Raw genomic sequence first — 18,520 nt, 5'->3', positions numbered from 1 at the left:
TCAGACTCTGAGTACTAGTTTCATAAAGACTTCTCCCTGTAAAGAGAGACAGAATCAGGTACACTCTTTCTGTGGTGTTTCCTCCTATCCTTGCAAATTAATTTACCCTAACTGTTTGAATTCCAATCCAGAAGGCTAACTATCTTCCATTCAACATATAAAATTTGGGTGAATTCAGAACTGAAACTCAGAATTAGAATTTGAATTAGATTTCACTTTTGAGTTAGATGCCTAACTTGCATATCCTGTAGTCCTGACTTTGAATAAAGTCCCTTGCTGGATATCAGACTTAAAACTGATGCCCAGGCATCCCATCTACCTTTCTGACCATGACCCCTACAATTGATCAGCTGTTGAAGAATTACAAAAGGATAGAAGAAAGTTGACTAATAAATGGAGCAAAATAATCCAAAAAGTAAAAACACAGTATTAGATAGTAATGATTAATATTAAAGAGAAAATGTTGTTTACTCAAAGATGCAACTGAACATTCTAAAGATATTTTTAATGTACTGCTTTAAAAAATAACTTGCACTGTCATTTTAATAAGCAGCAAATCCATGAATTACAGTAAATTTATTTAAGATCATTCAGTCTATCACAAAGTTAAGAAAAATTTTAATTCAGTAATTGATTGAGATAATTATATTTTGATATAATGCAAACTGACCATGAAAATTGAGGACAAAGAATCCTCCAGTTGAAAAATCACTGTGAAATTTAAGGAGGACTTGGTTGGTGGAACTATAAGCTGTTTCCAGAGCTGTGTTCCCACTGAAAACTCCCAGTTGAGGCGAATTATGGTCAGGACCATCCCTATGAAGGAAAACATAAAAACATCAGTTGAAGAAACACTATACTTAACATTTAAATTAGTAGTCTCTCTTCTCTGGAGAACAAGTGACATTTCCATTAAAATTGGTTTTTTTTATTCAATGAGGATAAAGTTATTTTATATGTATTTCTATCAACACAGAATGTTGTAACTTCAAAGCCTAGTATTTTTTTCAGACCAGGAGTACTTTGTAATAGCTTTTACATTTCCATAAGTAAAAAAAAAAATTACTGGCTGAGGTTATAACATCTGAAGCTTTCTCTGTCTGTTCCTGCCAAAATCCTCATATAAACATCATCTAGTAGAAAACATATCTAGAAAATTCTTGTGATCTCAAAATATTTCTAATATTTTTGATACAGATCCTGCAAGTCTTTTCTCATGATTAATGCACAGAGAGATGTAGAGGTTGCAAGAAGCTACTCCTGCTATTTAAATTCATTCCAAAGAGTCAAAGATATATGCTAAGGAAAACAAACAAACAAAAACCTGAAAGAAAATGTTCTGTGTTTCTCAACAGTAGGACAGATAACCCAACGAGAAATACTCCAACAACACTGGGCTGATTTTATTTTCAGTATCATCACGTAAAACTTTTCAGCTCTCAATAGCCAAAATAGTAAAAAAACCCACTGCTTTTATCATAGAAGATTTTTTCAAGCTCTGCAAAGCTTATTTGTGGTCTTTCTGTACATTACACCTACTGAACCTAAGCTGAATCAAAAAGCTTTTGTGCTGTGTACTTCAGTAGACTGTAGATTACCTAGAAGCTCTCCAAAAGCATTTAGCTTCTGACCTTTCACTGTCTTTAACTCAGAGAGATATTTGTTCGTCTCAGTCTTACTGCTAAAAAGCCAAGCATTAACTGATTTTTGTCTATCCCAAACCAATCAAGATAATCTCCTGATAATAAAAAGAAAAATGCATTGTATGGACAAACTCTGGTTCAAGTTTTAAAAGAGCATATGACATATTTATATAGCTTGCATATATTACTTGTTTTTATTAAAATGTATTTTAAATAAATTATTCTTGTCTTGCGCAGTTTTTCAGGGTTATCCAGATTATCAGTTTCTACTCTAGTATTAATGACAACAAGAGAAAAATAAACTATAACTGACTTGGCATAAAAATTTTACTTTCCTCTTCCAAGTGCCTTGTGAAACAGTAGTCCAAGTAATGAATATTGGACCTGAATAATTTACTTAGGTTTTCATTTTAAAAATCTGATTCCCAAGAGGGGAATAAAACCCTATAATGATTTCATATTAAGGTTCCATATTATTCTTTCATACAGAAGTGAATGGCATATATATATGAATGACATAAATAAAATTACACTAAACAGCCTCCTCCCAGGGAATTCAGGAGATATCTTTCATTGATAGCTCAGAAACTAACTCTAAAGAAAGCATACTTGTAATTCACCAGCAGTCAGGAACTGAGAGAAATAAGCTGTAAAACAGTTCTTTAAAAATCTTTATTGAAAGAATGTAACAATGCAGGAATTCAGCATTGTGCTTCAGCCAAACAAGTTCAAAAAGTTGGCATGATTTTAGGACTTATTTGCATAGGCAGAAAAGTAAGAAGTCATTGATCCAGTTAGATATTTACCAGTGAAGGCACTTTTTTATTTAACACACGAAAGAGGACAAACTATGATGCATTTCGGAGCTGGATTTATTGATAACACAAATATCACAGGTAGCCAAACTACAGTGCACAAACATCTCACTTATAAACTGACTGGATTTTCCCTGTATGAATTATGTGGATTTCAGTGTTGCTGTCTAGAAAAACCTTACCCTGGACAGCAATAGGTACAGAAATAGTGGTCTATTTGGAAGCCGGGAACAGCTGACTATCACAAGAATAACTTACATTCTGTACTCTGTGTAACCTGCCCTTTTGCAAAACTATCCATAGCACATGTGAGAGAAAAGCCACAATGCATATTATATGGGATCAGGACCTGTGTTAACTACAGATGAGAAGGCATGTAATGACCTCTTCCTATCAGAGACATCATCATCTGTGCTTGCTCTTCAGTATCTGACACAAGAATTTAGACAACCTTGAGACCTCTTCTTCCAGATGAGGACACAAAATTGAGATGGGCTTGGGGGATAAGAAATACAAGTTTGGGAAACTGGAGCATACAAAAATAAGAAGCTGGAAGATGCACAAATACAACAACTGAAATCCTGGCTTGAGAAATACAGGGGTTATGATAGGAAGCTATGGCTATCAATCATATTAAGATTTTAGAACGAGCCTTCAAGATGTCCGAAAGTTTTGCCACATCTAACATATACTGCCACATATATTCATAATTAAACATACTATAAACTGTTATATTACTTCTACCTCACATGGTCTCACTTGGAAAACGGAGGCCATTTGGAACTACTATAAAATTTAACTTGTATCTTCCCGTACATGACAAGAAGCTCAAACAAGATCTGAATGATAATTGGAGTTTCAGAGTATTTTTAGAAAAAAACTCTTAATGGTTCATGCAGTGTCAAACAATATTCATTATTTCATATATTCATAGAATTTATTAATTTATGCTGTTCCTTAGAACAGAAATTGCATTATAAAAGGCAACACTAAGCAAAAGCCATAATTTTGGATACTGAGTTTATGACAAATCAAGCAGAAAAAAACACTTCTGTCTTTAAAAAAATACATACCAAACTGCAATGTAGTCATTCACAGGTTCAGTTTGGAGTAAGGTGAAGTTGATATAAATCCCATGGCCTGGAGGTACAATAATTAACCAAGTACAGTCCTTGGAATTTGGGTATTCATCTGGAAATCCTGGGGAATAAACTGTACCATTCTGAGCAGTTACATTATAGCCACAAGGAGCTGAAAAGAAAACAAATGAAAAATTAAAAGGAGAAACATACTTTTTCATGTTAAAAATGGAATACCAGAATGCTCCCAAATTCTAAAAGCTCCATAGACAAGCTAACCTAGATCTTCAAGACAGTAATTTTTCTTGGTTGCCTCTGAGAGAAAAAGAATATTTTTAATTTTAAGAAAAAAGTTATCTTGACACCTTTAGATCCTAATACTTAAAATCCATCAAAATCTAGTGGGAATATTGCTTTTATACAGAATTCCTGAAACTATTTTAGTACACATTTAAAAGGGGGTGTTTTCTGTTTGCACTCAAGATTAACAAACTAACAAAAAATCTGCATCTTTCCAAAGAACAGAACTCAAATGGAACTGGAATACAATTCTTAAAAAAAGGCTGACTGTGCTTCCCTGCAACCACAAATATCATCTATTCTTTATTTACGAGAGTTTTTAGCCACGTTTAATGGTACTTCAACTGCAGTTTTTTATGTTGATTATTCATTTTGACAAGTGAAATGACTACAGAGGCATAAATTAGCATACACTTGCTGAAAGAAATTTGTAGGCAAATCGATGCCATGAAAAGGTGATTGATTTAATTCAACAGTAACAAATATGTAATAGTGTGCACCCTTTTCAGTCTCAGTCTTGGAGAATTAGCTGATGATGGATGCAAGCATGGATATGACTAGACATATGGCCAATAGTGCAAACTAGCAGAAGAGTGAGACCTTAATAGCATCTGTGGGCACTCAGTCTACCTCTGGAACTTTTCTCATTAGCTCCTACCACAAAGTTTGTTATTATTGTCAGGATTCCTATGACTCCCTGTCAGACCTTCTTGGTTTCTCCACCTCTTTTCAATAAGTGACAGAAAAAGAAAACAGAAAAGAAAGACGGAAAAAGACCAGAAAAAGCAAAAGGTTGTCACATTTCCTGAAAGGTTTAAAGCTGCTATGCTGTTGGGGCAGAGGGATCATCTGGTTAGTAGATCAGTAACTTTGTTCAAAAGTAGATGAGTAGCTTTGTTTAGAGAAATCCTCTTAATAGCCTCTGGATGTACTGTACAGGCTAAGGAGGCTTTCACCACTTTACCCTCCTCACCCATGTCAGTACTAGCTAGTACGATGCATTCAGCAAGTCTCCTGTTGTCAGAACAGATCTGTATCCACTCCTATGATCCTTTTAGTGCCCATGAAAGGAGAGAGACTAAGGAAAAGAAGGGTTGATTCTATCTGGCTAATTCCTGGTTGCAAATACAGGCCAAGGGCAACTGGCAATGTTTATCAGCCCTGGCAATTCGACAATGAAAACGTAACTTGAGTTCATTTTTCACTGCTCCCTCATCCTCTATGTGTATGCCATGCACAGATTGCCTAGTCTAAAAAATCTCACCTGTTCTTTGCACAGTACTCTGTCTTTGAAGTTAAAAGACTGCCTGACAAGTATATTTGCTACATAGAAATATATTCCCCAACACTAACTGAGTCATAAGTGGAAAACCCTTTAAGTTCTAGATGCAGGATTTTTCTGATAGAAGCTTTATACTTAAGTATATTTTCAAGTTTATTATATTTCTGATTAATTTATTAATGCTGTCCATGATTACACACATTTTTTTCTAATTACATTTTCATTATTCTCTAATTCTCCACAAAGAATGCAGATTGATTGCATCTCAGCAAAGACAGCCTAACCATTGTTAGCCAGGACAGATCAATAAAGTGTCACAGACAACAAAAATGTAACAGATAAGACTATACACACAGCTGATACTGAGCTCTCCCCAAAGATCTTTGAAAAGCATAGGTGACAGAAAATTAAACAGAAATAATAAGCTATATTCCACACAAGACAGAAATAACTTTAGTTTCAGTAAATAAATTACTCTAATATTAATGAAGTTATCGTGTTTCATTGTGAACAATAGATATGAAGAAACACAGGATTTTGAAATGGAAAAGGATATTATCAAGTCTTCTCTTTTTTTTAAAATACAGTTTTAAAACTACAGTTAAATAAATTTTCAGGTGCTAACGGTAGACTACATGCTGTTTCACAGACGCATTAAGACCGTAGTAGATGTACATGCTACCATGGCCATTCATATCTAACTGCAGCTATAAATGTAAAATATGTAAAAACAGTATATGTAAACAGTAAACATCTTTAAAGATCCACCCAGCAGTATGACCTTTAGACAGTAGAAAAACATGTCTAACTTGCTGTAACTGTGTAGACCAGAGGTTTGGTCTACTAGCTCAAGGAAGACAACTGAATGACCTAACAGGTTCAGGACAGCCATATGCCACAGACCTCTTCTCAGATGACTCAGGGAAACAATCTAGAAGAAAAATCCTAATGCTCAAGTCACAGTGCTTTAGGTGGCACCCACTATCCTTATAATTACAGAAAAAATTGTTCAGGGAATGTCAGAAAGTTTCAAATTACAGCCAATTCAGTATTAAAAAAAAAAAAATCTATCTGCAGCATGCAGTTCTTTTGGGGCAGGGCAAGAGGATTTGAATTCATTCTGCTGTTGGCAGGTACCTACAGTTTAGCTAAACATTACAGGCACCCACATTTTCTCTCATGTGGTCAGATAATCCCCAAGATTTGTTTTTATGACACAGACACATATTTTCAGTGAGATTCTTTAGGAGGCAAGCTTTCAGCATCAATATCATTTACTAGCTTTTTTTTGTTTTTCCTGCCTACTGCAGGCCCTGATGGTGCTCACCAGACAAAGAAACAAAACAAAACAAAAACAAAACAAAAACTCCGTATCTTTTACATAAAGAGAGGGAATTCTACAACCAGCTTGGAAAGGTTGTTCTATCAGTTTAGGACTTTCAGCAAATTAACATCTCCTATTGTCTCTTCTGGTTCAAATGTTTATAAAAAAATAGAACTGTTAAGAGCCACCTGGTCTTACTGTTCTCATCTTCCCCCCCCAAACCAGGTCGCAATTTTCTTTTCCCCTATGATTTAAATCTGAAATTCTTAGTGAATTGGTCTTGCTAGCTAAGACACAAAAATGTAGTAACAGCATATCAAGTGGCTAAAAACCTGCAAACAGAGTATCTAAGCAAGACAAATTTTTAATGCTAGTAGACAAACAAAATACATTCCTTCATATTTTTGAGTAAGACCTTCACTTTGAAAGATTCCCTACTCCATACAAGAAGCCAGAAAGAGTGCTGAACCGCTGTGAATCAAATGAAATCATGGAATACACAAAGGGAAAGATGTGGAGAGAATGAAAAGACATTAACAGGTAATACCTTAACTTTGTAGCACGTTAATACAGTGGTGCCATTGCTAGTAAGAGGCCACAGACTTTGCATTAAGCTAAAAACAGGCTGCAGGACGTGTCAGGCTTTGTATGGACTTGTTCTGGCAGACTGGACCTTTGCTTTTAACTTCTAACAGCAATTATCTAATGACCAAGTAACTATTTATTGTTTCATTTTAACTTTTGCTTAGCTTTGTGCAACAGTGTAGTGTAACATTTAATAATATTCTACATATTCTCGTGACTAAAAGAGATCGCTAACAAGTAGTTATTCTGTGTAGAATGAACTTGCTGTACCCCTTCCCCCAGACTGAGATCATCAACCTTAAGACCCAGAGGGGCAGTAGAAGAGTGAGCATAACACCAGAGAAAGGTATATATACTAGAAAGTTTGGGTGCATATCATTCTAACCGTATCTAATCTGAACTGTGTTAGTATCACTGTGACTGGACTCATTTTTTGATTAGATTGTTAAGATTTTATTTGGACTAACACTAAATTCTTGGCTTTGCATATATGGCATGATCTTTTTATGATCCCCATAAAAAGATTTTGAGTGTAACAAATTAGTTGGGATTCAAGCAACCTAGCATGTAACTTGCGTGCAACAAATTCTTAACAATATATTTTGACATCAGTAGAAAAACAAGAACCCTTAAAGGGTTCTCACACACAGTTATTCATTATCCTTCTTTTACGAATCATTTATAGGTTACATATTCATTTCCTTGGGACAACTGCACAGCCAGCCCAACCTTGTCCTTGGAAGCCAGTGTTAACGTCCACTTATGAACCATTCCTAGATCTCTTATTTCTCAGCTTTCTGAAGTAAGTGGAATATCCTGTAGAAACATTTTGATTTATGGTTTGTAAGAAGACTGGCCATAGCTACACAGGTCATTTCATTCTTCTGTTGATTTCCCTCTTGGACCCACTGCCAAATTCCAAGGGTCAGAAGCTACTAACACCCTATGCCATTTACATTCCTTATTGCAACAACAGGTCATTTATATGCAATACTAGTTCTCTCAGGTGTGACAGAGACAGTTTGAATGTGCAGAAGTGAATACTCTACAAAGTGAGAAAAGTGCTACCTTGGTGGAATGAGAGACTGAAAACAACTTTCAGTCAACACACTAAGAAACCTGCTCTATAGTCAGAAATCATAGATATAAATCCACACAACTGCAGACAAAATGGAGATGCACGCATTTAGGCCTCAGCTGTGTGCAACTTTGCAATGTAGATGCCTGTGTGTAGGCTAGGCAGCTAGCGTTCGCATGCAAAGGAACGATGACAAATGTACACTCCAAATTACAGACATGTTGGTAATGGGGAACAGAGAAATTACTTCTCTGAGTTTGGAAATGAAGATAAAGTTACTGAATTAAAACTGTGGGTAGAGGGACAGAAGAGAGAAAGAATGACTATCTTAACAGTATTAGAAACTAAATATTATTTTCTCTTCCTGCATGCTAATTCAAATGGAAGAAATACTTCCTTATTCTCATTTCAGCCAAGAAATCAGACAGAAAATGTTAATATGTGCTATAAAAATCTAAATTACTCTTTTCATCTACATAACATATACCCTGCATGTCTTCAATATTCCTTTAGGAAACAAATTTCTTTAGGAAGTGAAAAGGAATAGGAGATAAAAAAGATACAAGGCTGCTATGCCCTTTGGTGCTGTATGAGTATCATTACTCAGGAATATTATATATTATTCTGAAGTCAGATTACAGATTAAATACAAGTATTCTGAATGTACAGATGATTTTTCAAAAACAGAGAAGTTAAAAAAGCAAAATTAAAAAAACCTTGGCTTTTAATTTATAATGCCATAAGACTAACTGTAGAACTAACTACAGATTCCCAGTATCTTACCAAGAGCAAAAGCATACCTAACAATTCAATTCAAAGCAGTGCTCTAAGATACCATTCATCAGGAAACATACAGGAGGGCACAGAATGTTAAAATCAGAACTGAAGTGTAAAAAAGTCTTTACAAAATTCCAAAATGTTCCACAGCAGACTTACTTATTGTACAAGCATTCAAGAGCTGTCTGTTTTTCTCAACAGCTGAATGGGTATCATTTTCACATGAAAAGCACACATGCATTTTTCAAGCATTAAAACTTATATGCATAAATACATTATTACATCTCTACATTACTGAAATTATAGCAGAACAGAAGACACAAAAGCACTGATATATGACTAAGTCATCCCAGCATATAAATTTGGATACTAATACCATTCTACCTTCATTACATGTTCAAAATCATCAACCATTTACCAGAACAGTAAAAAACTGACATCCTTTTAAGCCAGACACTCAGGAACTGAAGTGAGGCAGTTTATCCATAAATCAGTGAAAAATGTCATCATCAGTATGTGTTAGTGAACCTAGTACAAAGACTTTTTTAAATGAACTGTAAAAAAGCTATCATTCAGTACTTTCTAAATCAATTCAAGAATACTCTGTTCATCAAGGGTGCAATTATATCTGTAGTTATTATTCTGTCATTAGTATAACTCTGATTTATCAAGATTTCTGTTTTTTTTTTTTCCTTTTTTATTAGAGACAACAATAGCCCAACTACTTAAAAGGCAGGACTACCCTAATACAGATACGCACTGCATCTTCATTTCAGTTTTACAAAAATGTATTTGGGTGATTCATGCGTTGGACTATTACCTTCTGCTGCAATTTAAATAATCTTAGAATGCAGATCTACGTTTTACAACTATCATTAACTTTGCTATTTTTTGTAATTAGTATTTAAAAATGGAGAAGAGAAGGCTGAGAGGAGATCTTATCAATATACACAAATATCTAAAGGGAGGGTGCCAAGAGGATGGAGCCAGACTCTTTTCAGTGGTGCCGAGCGACAGGACGCGAGGCAACGGGCACAAACTGAAACACAGACAATTCCATCTTGAACACGAGGAAAAACTTTTTCACTGTGAGGGTGACAGAGCACTGGAACAGGTTGCCCCGAGAGGTGGTGGAGTCTCCTTCTCTGGAGATATTCAAAACCTGCCTGGACGCGATCCTGTGCAACGTGCTCTAGGTGACCCTGCTTGAGCAGGGGGGGTTGGACTAGATGATCTCCTGAAGTCCCTTCCAACCTCAACCATCCTGTGATTCTGTGAAAATCAGGCTAAGACATCTAACTTAAAAAGCTTAACCTAGTTTTAAAAGGGGAAAAAAAAAAAGGAAACAAAAAGAGATCTGTTTGATCTATACATATATAAAAAAGCATCTAATTTTGGAATTAGGTACCTAGGTTTCTAAAGGTTTCTAAAAACACTTAGCATTAAAGATTCTGCTTGGCAGCTCCTGAACATAAAAAACAAGCTTTGGAAGGATCCTGCTAACGTGTGCAGAGTTAAAGACACGGCTAATGCTAACAGAGATATGTTGTGTAGCTTCTTCTGTTTCTTTGATTTAGGAAGAGAAATTCACTTCTCTGGAGGATCAAAAAACAGAGAATCCCACATATAATTTACTTGATTAGGAAAAGGTAGAATTAGCTTATTAGTTGTGGAAGAAGATCTTTGATTTGATGACATTAAAAAAGCTTTATTACAGGCCAGGATACAAAAACAGAGTGACTCCTGACACTGATTTCATTCCTTACCAAGAGTTCACCCTAGAAGATTTTTTCTCAAAGGCAAATGACATCATAGTTATCTTTCTCATCCATCCTTTCAGTTTCTCTAATTTGTATTTTTCCTTCTCTTTTCCAATTTACCACTACAAAAGGAACCCTAATAATGCTTTTTTTGACCTAATAAATATAAATGCTGTAAAAGGATAACATTTTAAGTAAACACTTGATATTTGTCTTTTTATTAGTAGGATTATGCCAAATACTAACAGATTAATAATCAAAAGTAGTAATAAAAAAGAAGGAAACATAGCTAAAAAAAAACCCAATGCTAACAGAACAACATTCAGTCTGATCTGAACCAATGCAAAGTACAGTGAGCATGAAAACAATAAATGAAGAGAACCAAGAGTATGACTTCTCTATAAATCTACAAGTATGCAAAGAAGTGTTTTCCCACTGAGAAACATTTCAAACTGCATCTCAAATTAATGTTTGCTGAAATTCATTTTAAATACCAAACTAGAAGGATACAGTGAGAATATGAATTTGGTATCTAAGTATCTTTTTATTCTAGAAGTGTGAAGAGTACAGATAAGCTTTAATGGGAAGAGGGAGAAAATATATTCCCTTATCTTTTTATAACCTTTTAAGCATTTTCTTTCTCTGTTCTTATGCAAGATAAGGCACATTGCAGCTGACAGGTAGAAGATACCATAATGAGTTGTAAAAACCTGTATCATCAGGCTGCAAGATTTAGAAGGAATAAACACATTATTATTATCATATTTATATCTGTTACATAAAGACCACACACAATTTATCAAGTAGTTATTTCATCTCTTTTCTAAGCCTTTAGTTTTTTTTTTTTTTTAACTACATTTTTTGGAAGGGTTGTCATTAGTCCTGGACAGGATATTCCCTATGCTTACTTGATATTCTGCTTATAACTCTAACTGTGCACTAGCTGTTTTCACCATAGCATTGTATTGTATATGGAGCACATGTTAGTAATATTTTATCATCATCCTTTACATGTTTATATCACTCTTTATAGGATGGCATAAAACCTTGCTGTAAATTTATCTTGGGCAAAAATATTTCATATCTATTTTCAATAAAGATCTACTAAGAATAATCTGATGTTTTCCTTCAAAACATTGAAAATGTTGAATCCAATCTCCTTGAATAGAAATATCTTCTATGGGTGGTCCTTCCTCATTTTTGTTTTTTTTGGGTTTTTTTTTTAGAACTCAAAAGTAATTAATTGTTAATTCATGTAATACATGTAAAATATTTTATAAAGTGCTATAATTTTTAATTAAACAGTCACAGTTAAAGGAGCTCCAGATCATATTCAGTGTAAGGCTTATGTACTTAAAAGAGGATTTGAGAAGTGTTTAAGGGCAAAATCGAAATCTCCAATCCTCCCATTCATTTACTGTCTAATTCAGGAGGCACTTAAAAGTCAGCAGCCTTGGGAAAAATGCACATAACTGGAGAACCTGACTCAAGCTCATGTTTTAGGCTCAAGCAGCCCTCTAAAACAAATACAGAAGTTACACATAATAGTCAACAGAAAGAGATAGTTATCCTTAATAAAACCTGTCAGAGCAAGATTAGACATAAAAAGTAAATAAAATGTTACAGAAACTTTTAATTCAAAAGGTACAGGAGATGATAGTTCCCATCTTTTATTTAAATATGCCAGTGGTAAAAGTTTTTACCAGTAAATTGAAAAAATCTCAATCACAACCTGAGGGAGATGTGATGTTGAGCACAATGTAAGTTCAGGAAGAGGTAAGAATGTAAATGAAGGTGAAATAACCAGCGTAACAGCAGGAGACATTTGGCTCAGATCATTAAGTTTGTCAGGATGATTAAAAAATATCCCCAGTTTCTGTTAGATTTATAACCAGCCTGAGAATGTGAAAGAGTGCTAATATTACTGTAATTTGAAAGTGAAATATGACAATAAAAGGAAAGACCAAATGGGATATCAGGAGGAACCTAAACAAAGAAAACATGAATCAGGTCCCTGTTGATAATGTCATCGGATACCTGCAAAGGATGGGTAGAATAATCTTCATCATGAGTTATAACCAACTACTTTGACAAGACGTGATATGTTACCACATTGTGTGTCTAATGAAAGTGCCAGCCCCGATCTCCCAAAGAAATGTTTTCGCTTATGCCTCTCAATGCTTTTCCTTTGGGGAGCACAGCTTTAAGAGATGTCTATTACAGCGTTTCTTAGGTTGCTGTTCTTTAACCAGTGGAGCTCCATAAGACTCAGCAGGTGATTCACAATACAATTACAACTATAGTTTGCTAAAATAGTGTCATTATGCAATAATTATATTCACTGGTGATGCTGCTATTTCATTTTTTCACTTATCCTTCTCTCTAAAGGAGAAATTAATAGTCTGAAAGGTTTTATATTATTTGCATGCAATCCTTTTTACTTGGTTTGAAATGTGTTTTTGCAAAAATGTCTAAACCGTCTCCCAGCTATCCTGATGGGGAAAAAAAACAAAAACAAAAACAAAAAAAACAAAAAAAAAAGAAAAATGGAAGACATTGGCTTGGCAGCCATTTAACAGTGAATGTACCATTGATTATACAGAACATATACATTCATTTCTATGCTGGAAACATTCCAATTATATTCAATATTGGAAGCATCATTTTAGCACTTTTATTTCTATATTGTCATAAACCTGCAAGCCTGTCTAAGTGCTTGGCAATAAAACTCTGTTCTTTAATTTGAAAATAAGACAAAATTCAATACTCTCATTTGTTCAACTGAGTACCACTTCCTAATTAAACTGCTGAAGAGAGGGGGCATGACCTTTCCTTTCTCCAGTGACAAATGTTCATTCCAGATATTGTCTTCTCCAGAAGGAGGAAAAAAAAAAAAGTGATAGCTATTTACTTCACTGATCTTTAGTTAATAATTCTTTGCTTTATAATATGACTTCTCCCATGTGCTGCCACATATTTTATTGGATCCTTAGGGGCTCATCAAGAGGGACAGGCCTGAAATACTGGTTCATCTTCCAGCAGACTTAAGTCTAAAGGCCCAATTTCCTTCAGTATTTCCTACAGACAGACTGTATTTTTTCTTTGGGATATTCAGGAAATCAGAGCCAGTTCTTTACTATAATAAAATGCATAAATGCACTTTGGGAAAAAATCCTTCTCTATTAGGTAGAGCCACATACAAAAATTCAACCACATTCCACCACATTTGTCCTTTCCAAACCGAGACTTGGGGTATGGCGCCTTTGAAAGACCGTTTCTTCTGTTAACTACGAGAGAGAGAGATGTTTCCCAAAACTGGGAGTTACAAAGAAAATGAACCCCTGTTCCAGTCTCCTAACTGGGAACTCGACTTTGGAGTTAAAATGTTTTATTCTATGATTTCTATTATTCATGTGAAACCTACTATCTGGTGATGCAGTATTGTGAATGTTGTATATTGAACATGATGTATTACACTGAACAAATGTCTTTATCTCAGATACTGTAAAATGAACTGAAAGAATGTTTCCATGGTACAAAAACTGAAATATTAAGATGTATATGATATAAAATTATATGTTTAAGAAGCTCTAACTGTTTCTGAGCTATAACATATCTTGTGTTCTCAGTTAAATTCCTTCATATATGCTCAGATGTTAACTGTGTATGACAGCAGTTGATAAATGCATGCTGCCCAGCTATCAATTCTCTGGGTCCTACTACCCAGCTAACAAGAGCTACTCAAACTTTCTAAAGAACTCCTTCCAAATGACTTTATCTTAAACCTACATCAATTTAACAAAACCTTGGATTTACTGACTATGAAATAAAACAGACTATTTTGCAGATCAGATTGAAAAAATTTAAGCAATGTCTCAATAATTAGAGAATCAAAACAAAATCTCCATCCACGCCCCCCATTATGTTGGCTCAGAGAGGCAGTATTAGCTGGCATGTAACGTTCATTAGGATGTAGAATTATCTAATAGATATATCCTAGCAGAAAGGCAGCTGAGGTTGTTTTAAAAAATGTTCTGTGGTAATCAATTAGAGTAGATTAAAAGTAGATTAAATATTGTATATATTTTACAATATTTCTTTTGTTTCAACAAACAGAATGGAAATGGTTTTATTAAAACATATTTTTAAGGAAAGGGAATTGCTATGTTATTCACATTTAAGGATATTACTTTGAGAACTGCATCACTGCTAGAAAACCTCCAAACCATAACTAACATTAAGACTTTTCTTGTTTGACAGATTTACTTTCAATACTTTCATTAAATCTTTCACTTTGATGTTTCTGTAACAATTCTTCCCTTGGTCAGGAAGGTATGTTTATGTCTTATTCCTGCAGTCCATCAGGCCTCTACAACATTTATGTAACAATGTGATAAAAATACAGTTTAAATTAAAACATAACATAGGCTAATTCTTCTTAGCTTAATAATTCCCATAATAATAATACAAATAATTTTTAAATATATAATATTGGGGTTTTATATTGTTTTTATGCTTTAATGCAAGCTTGAAATGGGCAAAGATTAATACCTGTGAAAACTCTCAACCAGAACAATCACTTTAAACTGCATTTCTGGAATGCAAAGGGATTGCATTCCAAGAAATGTGCAGTATTTTATATCTCTTCTGTATGTTTAATTTAATAGACTCCTGAGAAATTTACGGTAATTTGCATAACTATTATGGAACAGAACTTAAATTTTCCGATTCTTATAACACTGGAGTTAAACAACAAAACAAGGAAGTTGTATAAACTTACTTCCCAAGTGCATGTATAAAACACATGCACATGCTGCAATGCGATACAGTTATGCTGTGAAGACAATATCCTTCTCAGAAAAAATGAGAAAATAAATTGGAATGTTTATTCTCAGTAGTTAAGTACTCACAAGCAAGAAATTGCAATGATGAATCAGACCTTTAGCCCATCCAGTCTAGTTTTTGCCTCTTACAATATTGAACCCCACTTGTCTCCTAAAAAAGCACAGAGTTCACAGTTGGAAATGTTATGTCAACCTATCCCACTGGGAAATCTCTTCCTGGCCCCTAGCAGTCTGTCCTGCAGCAGGATGATTTACCTCTCTCAATTTTTTTCATGGCTTATTCCTGTAGCTCAGTTAGATCTCTCTGAAATTCCTCACAACCTTCTCAGTTTTGATTAACCTAAAAATTATGGAGTATTTTATGAAGAAAAATATCTCACCCATCTTTCAATGTGAGTGACAAATATACTAAACATACTTCCTACAATAAAAACCTGTAGCACCATTAGCTTCTTGCTATGATTGAAATCAGTCATTTTTTTATTTTGTTTTATGTCTTCCTAAATAGCTGATCATCCATAACAAAACTTGTTTTTACAGACTACTTAGTTTCTTCATAACATCCTATAGGAGACTTTGACAAAGCCTCTGAAGGTCTAAATGCATGTCTTTTAAATGAAAGCCCAAGTAAAAGCTTTTAAATGGAGCAATTTATACGTGACAGCATACATTGTCCAAAGAATCAGAAAAAGGGAGAAGAAAGTCAAAAAAAGGACAAACTTCACATGGAGCTCAAGATCATTTCTGGTAGTATCATGAGTGCTCATAAGCAATAAAACTTTGACAGATAGTAATAGGAACAATATATCACTAAGGAACATGATTCATAAAATATTTATGATTTATAAAATTACCTAATATTCTGACTTTGGCTGCGAGCAATACAGTTTAAGATGGTCCAACTCTTCAGCAAAAGCTACATTAGATACATGCACACAAATACAGGAAAATCAGAAAGTATAATGAGTTCTGAAGCAAAGGTACTACCAGACAGTTACCTTCACATCTGGGGAAACGGTAGTTCCAATTCCTGTTGATCCCATGTTGGCATGTGAGAACAGGCTGACCCCTCAAAACATATCCAGGATAGCATTCAAATGATACTGACTGACCCACACTGTAATCTGAGTTTACTATATACCCATTCAAAAAAGGAGGAGGATCAGGGCAGTTCTGTAACTCGTAAGCTAAAAGAGAACAGAAATAATAGGCAAACATTAGAAAGCTGAAATCACTAACAGAGTGATTAACACATATCAATAAAAATAAATCATCTATTTGAACCATCTTGATCATTGGGATGATCTCCACTGGAAACAAAACATAGGGAAAGATCAAAATCTGGAATAGAATGAACTACTGTCTATAACATAAATATGGAGAGGAAACACAAAGAGACATTGGATGCAGAGCATGAAAAGGGAATATTCTATAGTAGTATTTTGTGTTGAAGCTTCTCTGCAGCTGAGATTTATCTACCATCCTACACCTTTCCTCTGCTTTGACTACATTCTACCCCTCCAAATAATCTCTTTGGTGTGACTACACTATCTATCTCATTTCTTCTGAAGATGTATGAAATTACTATATATTAAAACTATTTCACTCTTTTAAGTGCCTATTACTATTACTAATACTGTTATTATTACTTTCCCAATAGTTATTACATACCTAGTTTAAGCTTCTACCAAATACAGTCCAACCAACAGTTAGATTACTTAGGCCTGACTTGTGGTCGAAAATGACAGATTAGGATATTATATAAATTATGTGCTTATTTTTTAATAAATTTCTAGGCTCAGATCTAGTGCCCAAGTTCTGTGATATAATTGTTTAATTTAGTATGTTAAATTTGAAATAAAAACAGTCTTGCCCTGAAAGCAGCAACACTGTATCCAAAAGCTGCATACAGCAAAATTCATAATAAAGCTGACAGAATTCTAATTGGTATTTTTCCACTACTATTTTCAAAACTAAACATTACCAAAGAATTTATCAAATATTTTATTTCCTAACTGATATAAGAAACAATACAATTTATTACAAGGAAGAAATGGTAAAACAATTTAGGAAAAGAAATTTGGCATCAATACCTGCAGTTCAAAAGTATTTATAGAAACATGAAAATCTATAGAATGACCGCATTCACAGTGCAACTTCCAAGTCTTGCTTTTTTTTCTTCATTAATATAAAGAATATTAATACAACTAATAGCAGCCTGAGAATTTGAGACAAACTAACACCTTTTCCTAACAAAATTCATATACTACTATGTATGTCATCTGCTAGGAGTGGTTGTAACTGCAGCATAACATAAAAAAATGGAGTTTTTGCAACTCCATATGTACAGAAACACTATGTAGCAACACAAACATTTCAAACTACAATTTAAGTATATAAAATACTAAGGTGGGTTATATTTGACTGGCAGCATTCCAGTTTGCTCATTATCTGCGCTAATTAAATTGTATACTAACTCCAACTAATCAGCATCCTATTAATCACAGCAACTGTTTAAATGTGTTTTCACATTTAAACACTATACTAAGTATTCTAGTAAGATATAATAAGATTAGTCATTCATTAAGATTTTAAGAAATCCAGAATGTTCACAAACTTGTATTTTTTTAAATATATTAAACTGTGTGTTAAAGAAAAAAAAGAATCACCTGACCAAAAAGTAGAAAGAGAATTAATGAAGGAATGTAAAGTCACAGAAAATATGCCATTCGAAAGACCTGAAAAAGTGAGAAAAGTCTACTAAGGAAAAAGTTCCTTCTAGATATATCTCCATATAAGGATTGGATTAATGATTTCTTGTATTTAACGTTTGGATTTAATTTTGTAAAGACCTCAAAATATTATTTGTTAAACATATTTAATTGATATAAAGCAGTGCAATGAAAATTCAGAAGGAACTTTCATTAGTAACATTCATTCAGATACAAAGATAATATAAAACTACATTTGCATATTGAAGATATTTCCTTATAACATTTGCATTATTAAACAGTTCTGAATTTAAGATTTGCT

General features: G+C 34.0%; 1 protein-coding gene across 1 annotated transcript in view; it reads right to left on the bottom strand.

Moving 5' to 3' along the window:
* The window catches only part of CSMD1 (CUB and Sushi multiple domains 1), a 1,279,784-nt gene that overhangs the window by 146,666 nt on the left and 1,114,598 nt on the right, over nt 1-18,520 (bottom strand). Inside the window, exons 42-44 of the mRNA XM_067294827.1 lie at nt 16,486-16,674; nt 3,532-3,709; nt 671-816 (exon numbers count right to left, since the gene is read on the bottom strand). Of these exons, the coding sequence (XP_067150928.1) occupies nt 671-816; nt 3,532-3,709; nt 16,486-16,674 (513 nt within the window). The remainder of the gene's footprint in view (nt 1-670; nt 817-3,531; nt 3,710-16,485; nt 16,675-18,520) is intronic.

The sequence above is a fragment of the Apteryx mantelli genome, chromosome 3 (genome assembly GCF_036417845.1).
Source record: "Apteryx mantelli isolate bAptMan1 chromosome 3, bAptMan1.hap1, whole genome shotgun sequence".
NCBI lineage: Eukaryota > Metazoa > Chordata > Aves > Apterygiformes > Apterygidae > Apteryx > Apteryx mantelli.
This window is presented reverse-complemented; position numbering and strand designations above follow the sequence as displayed.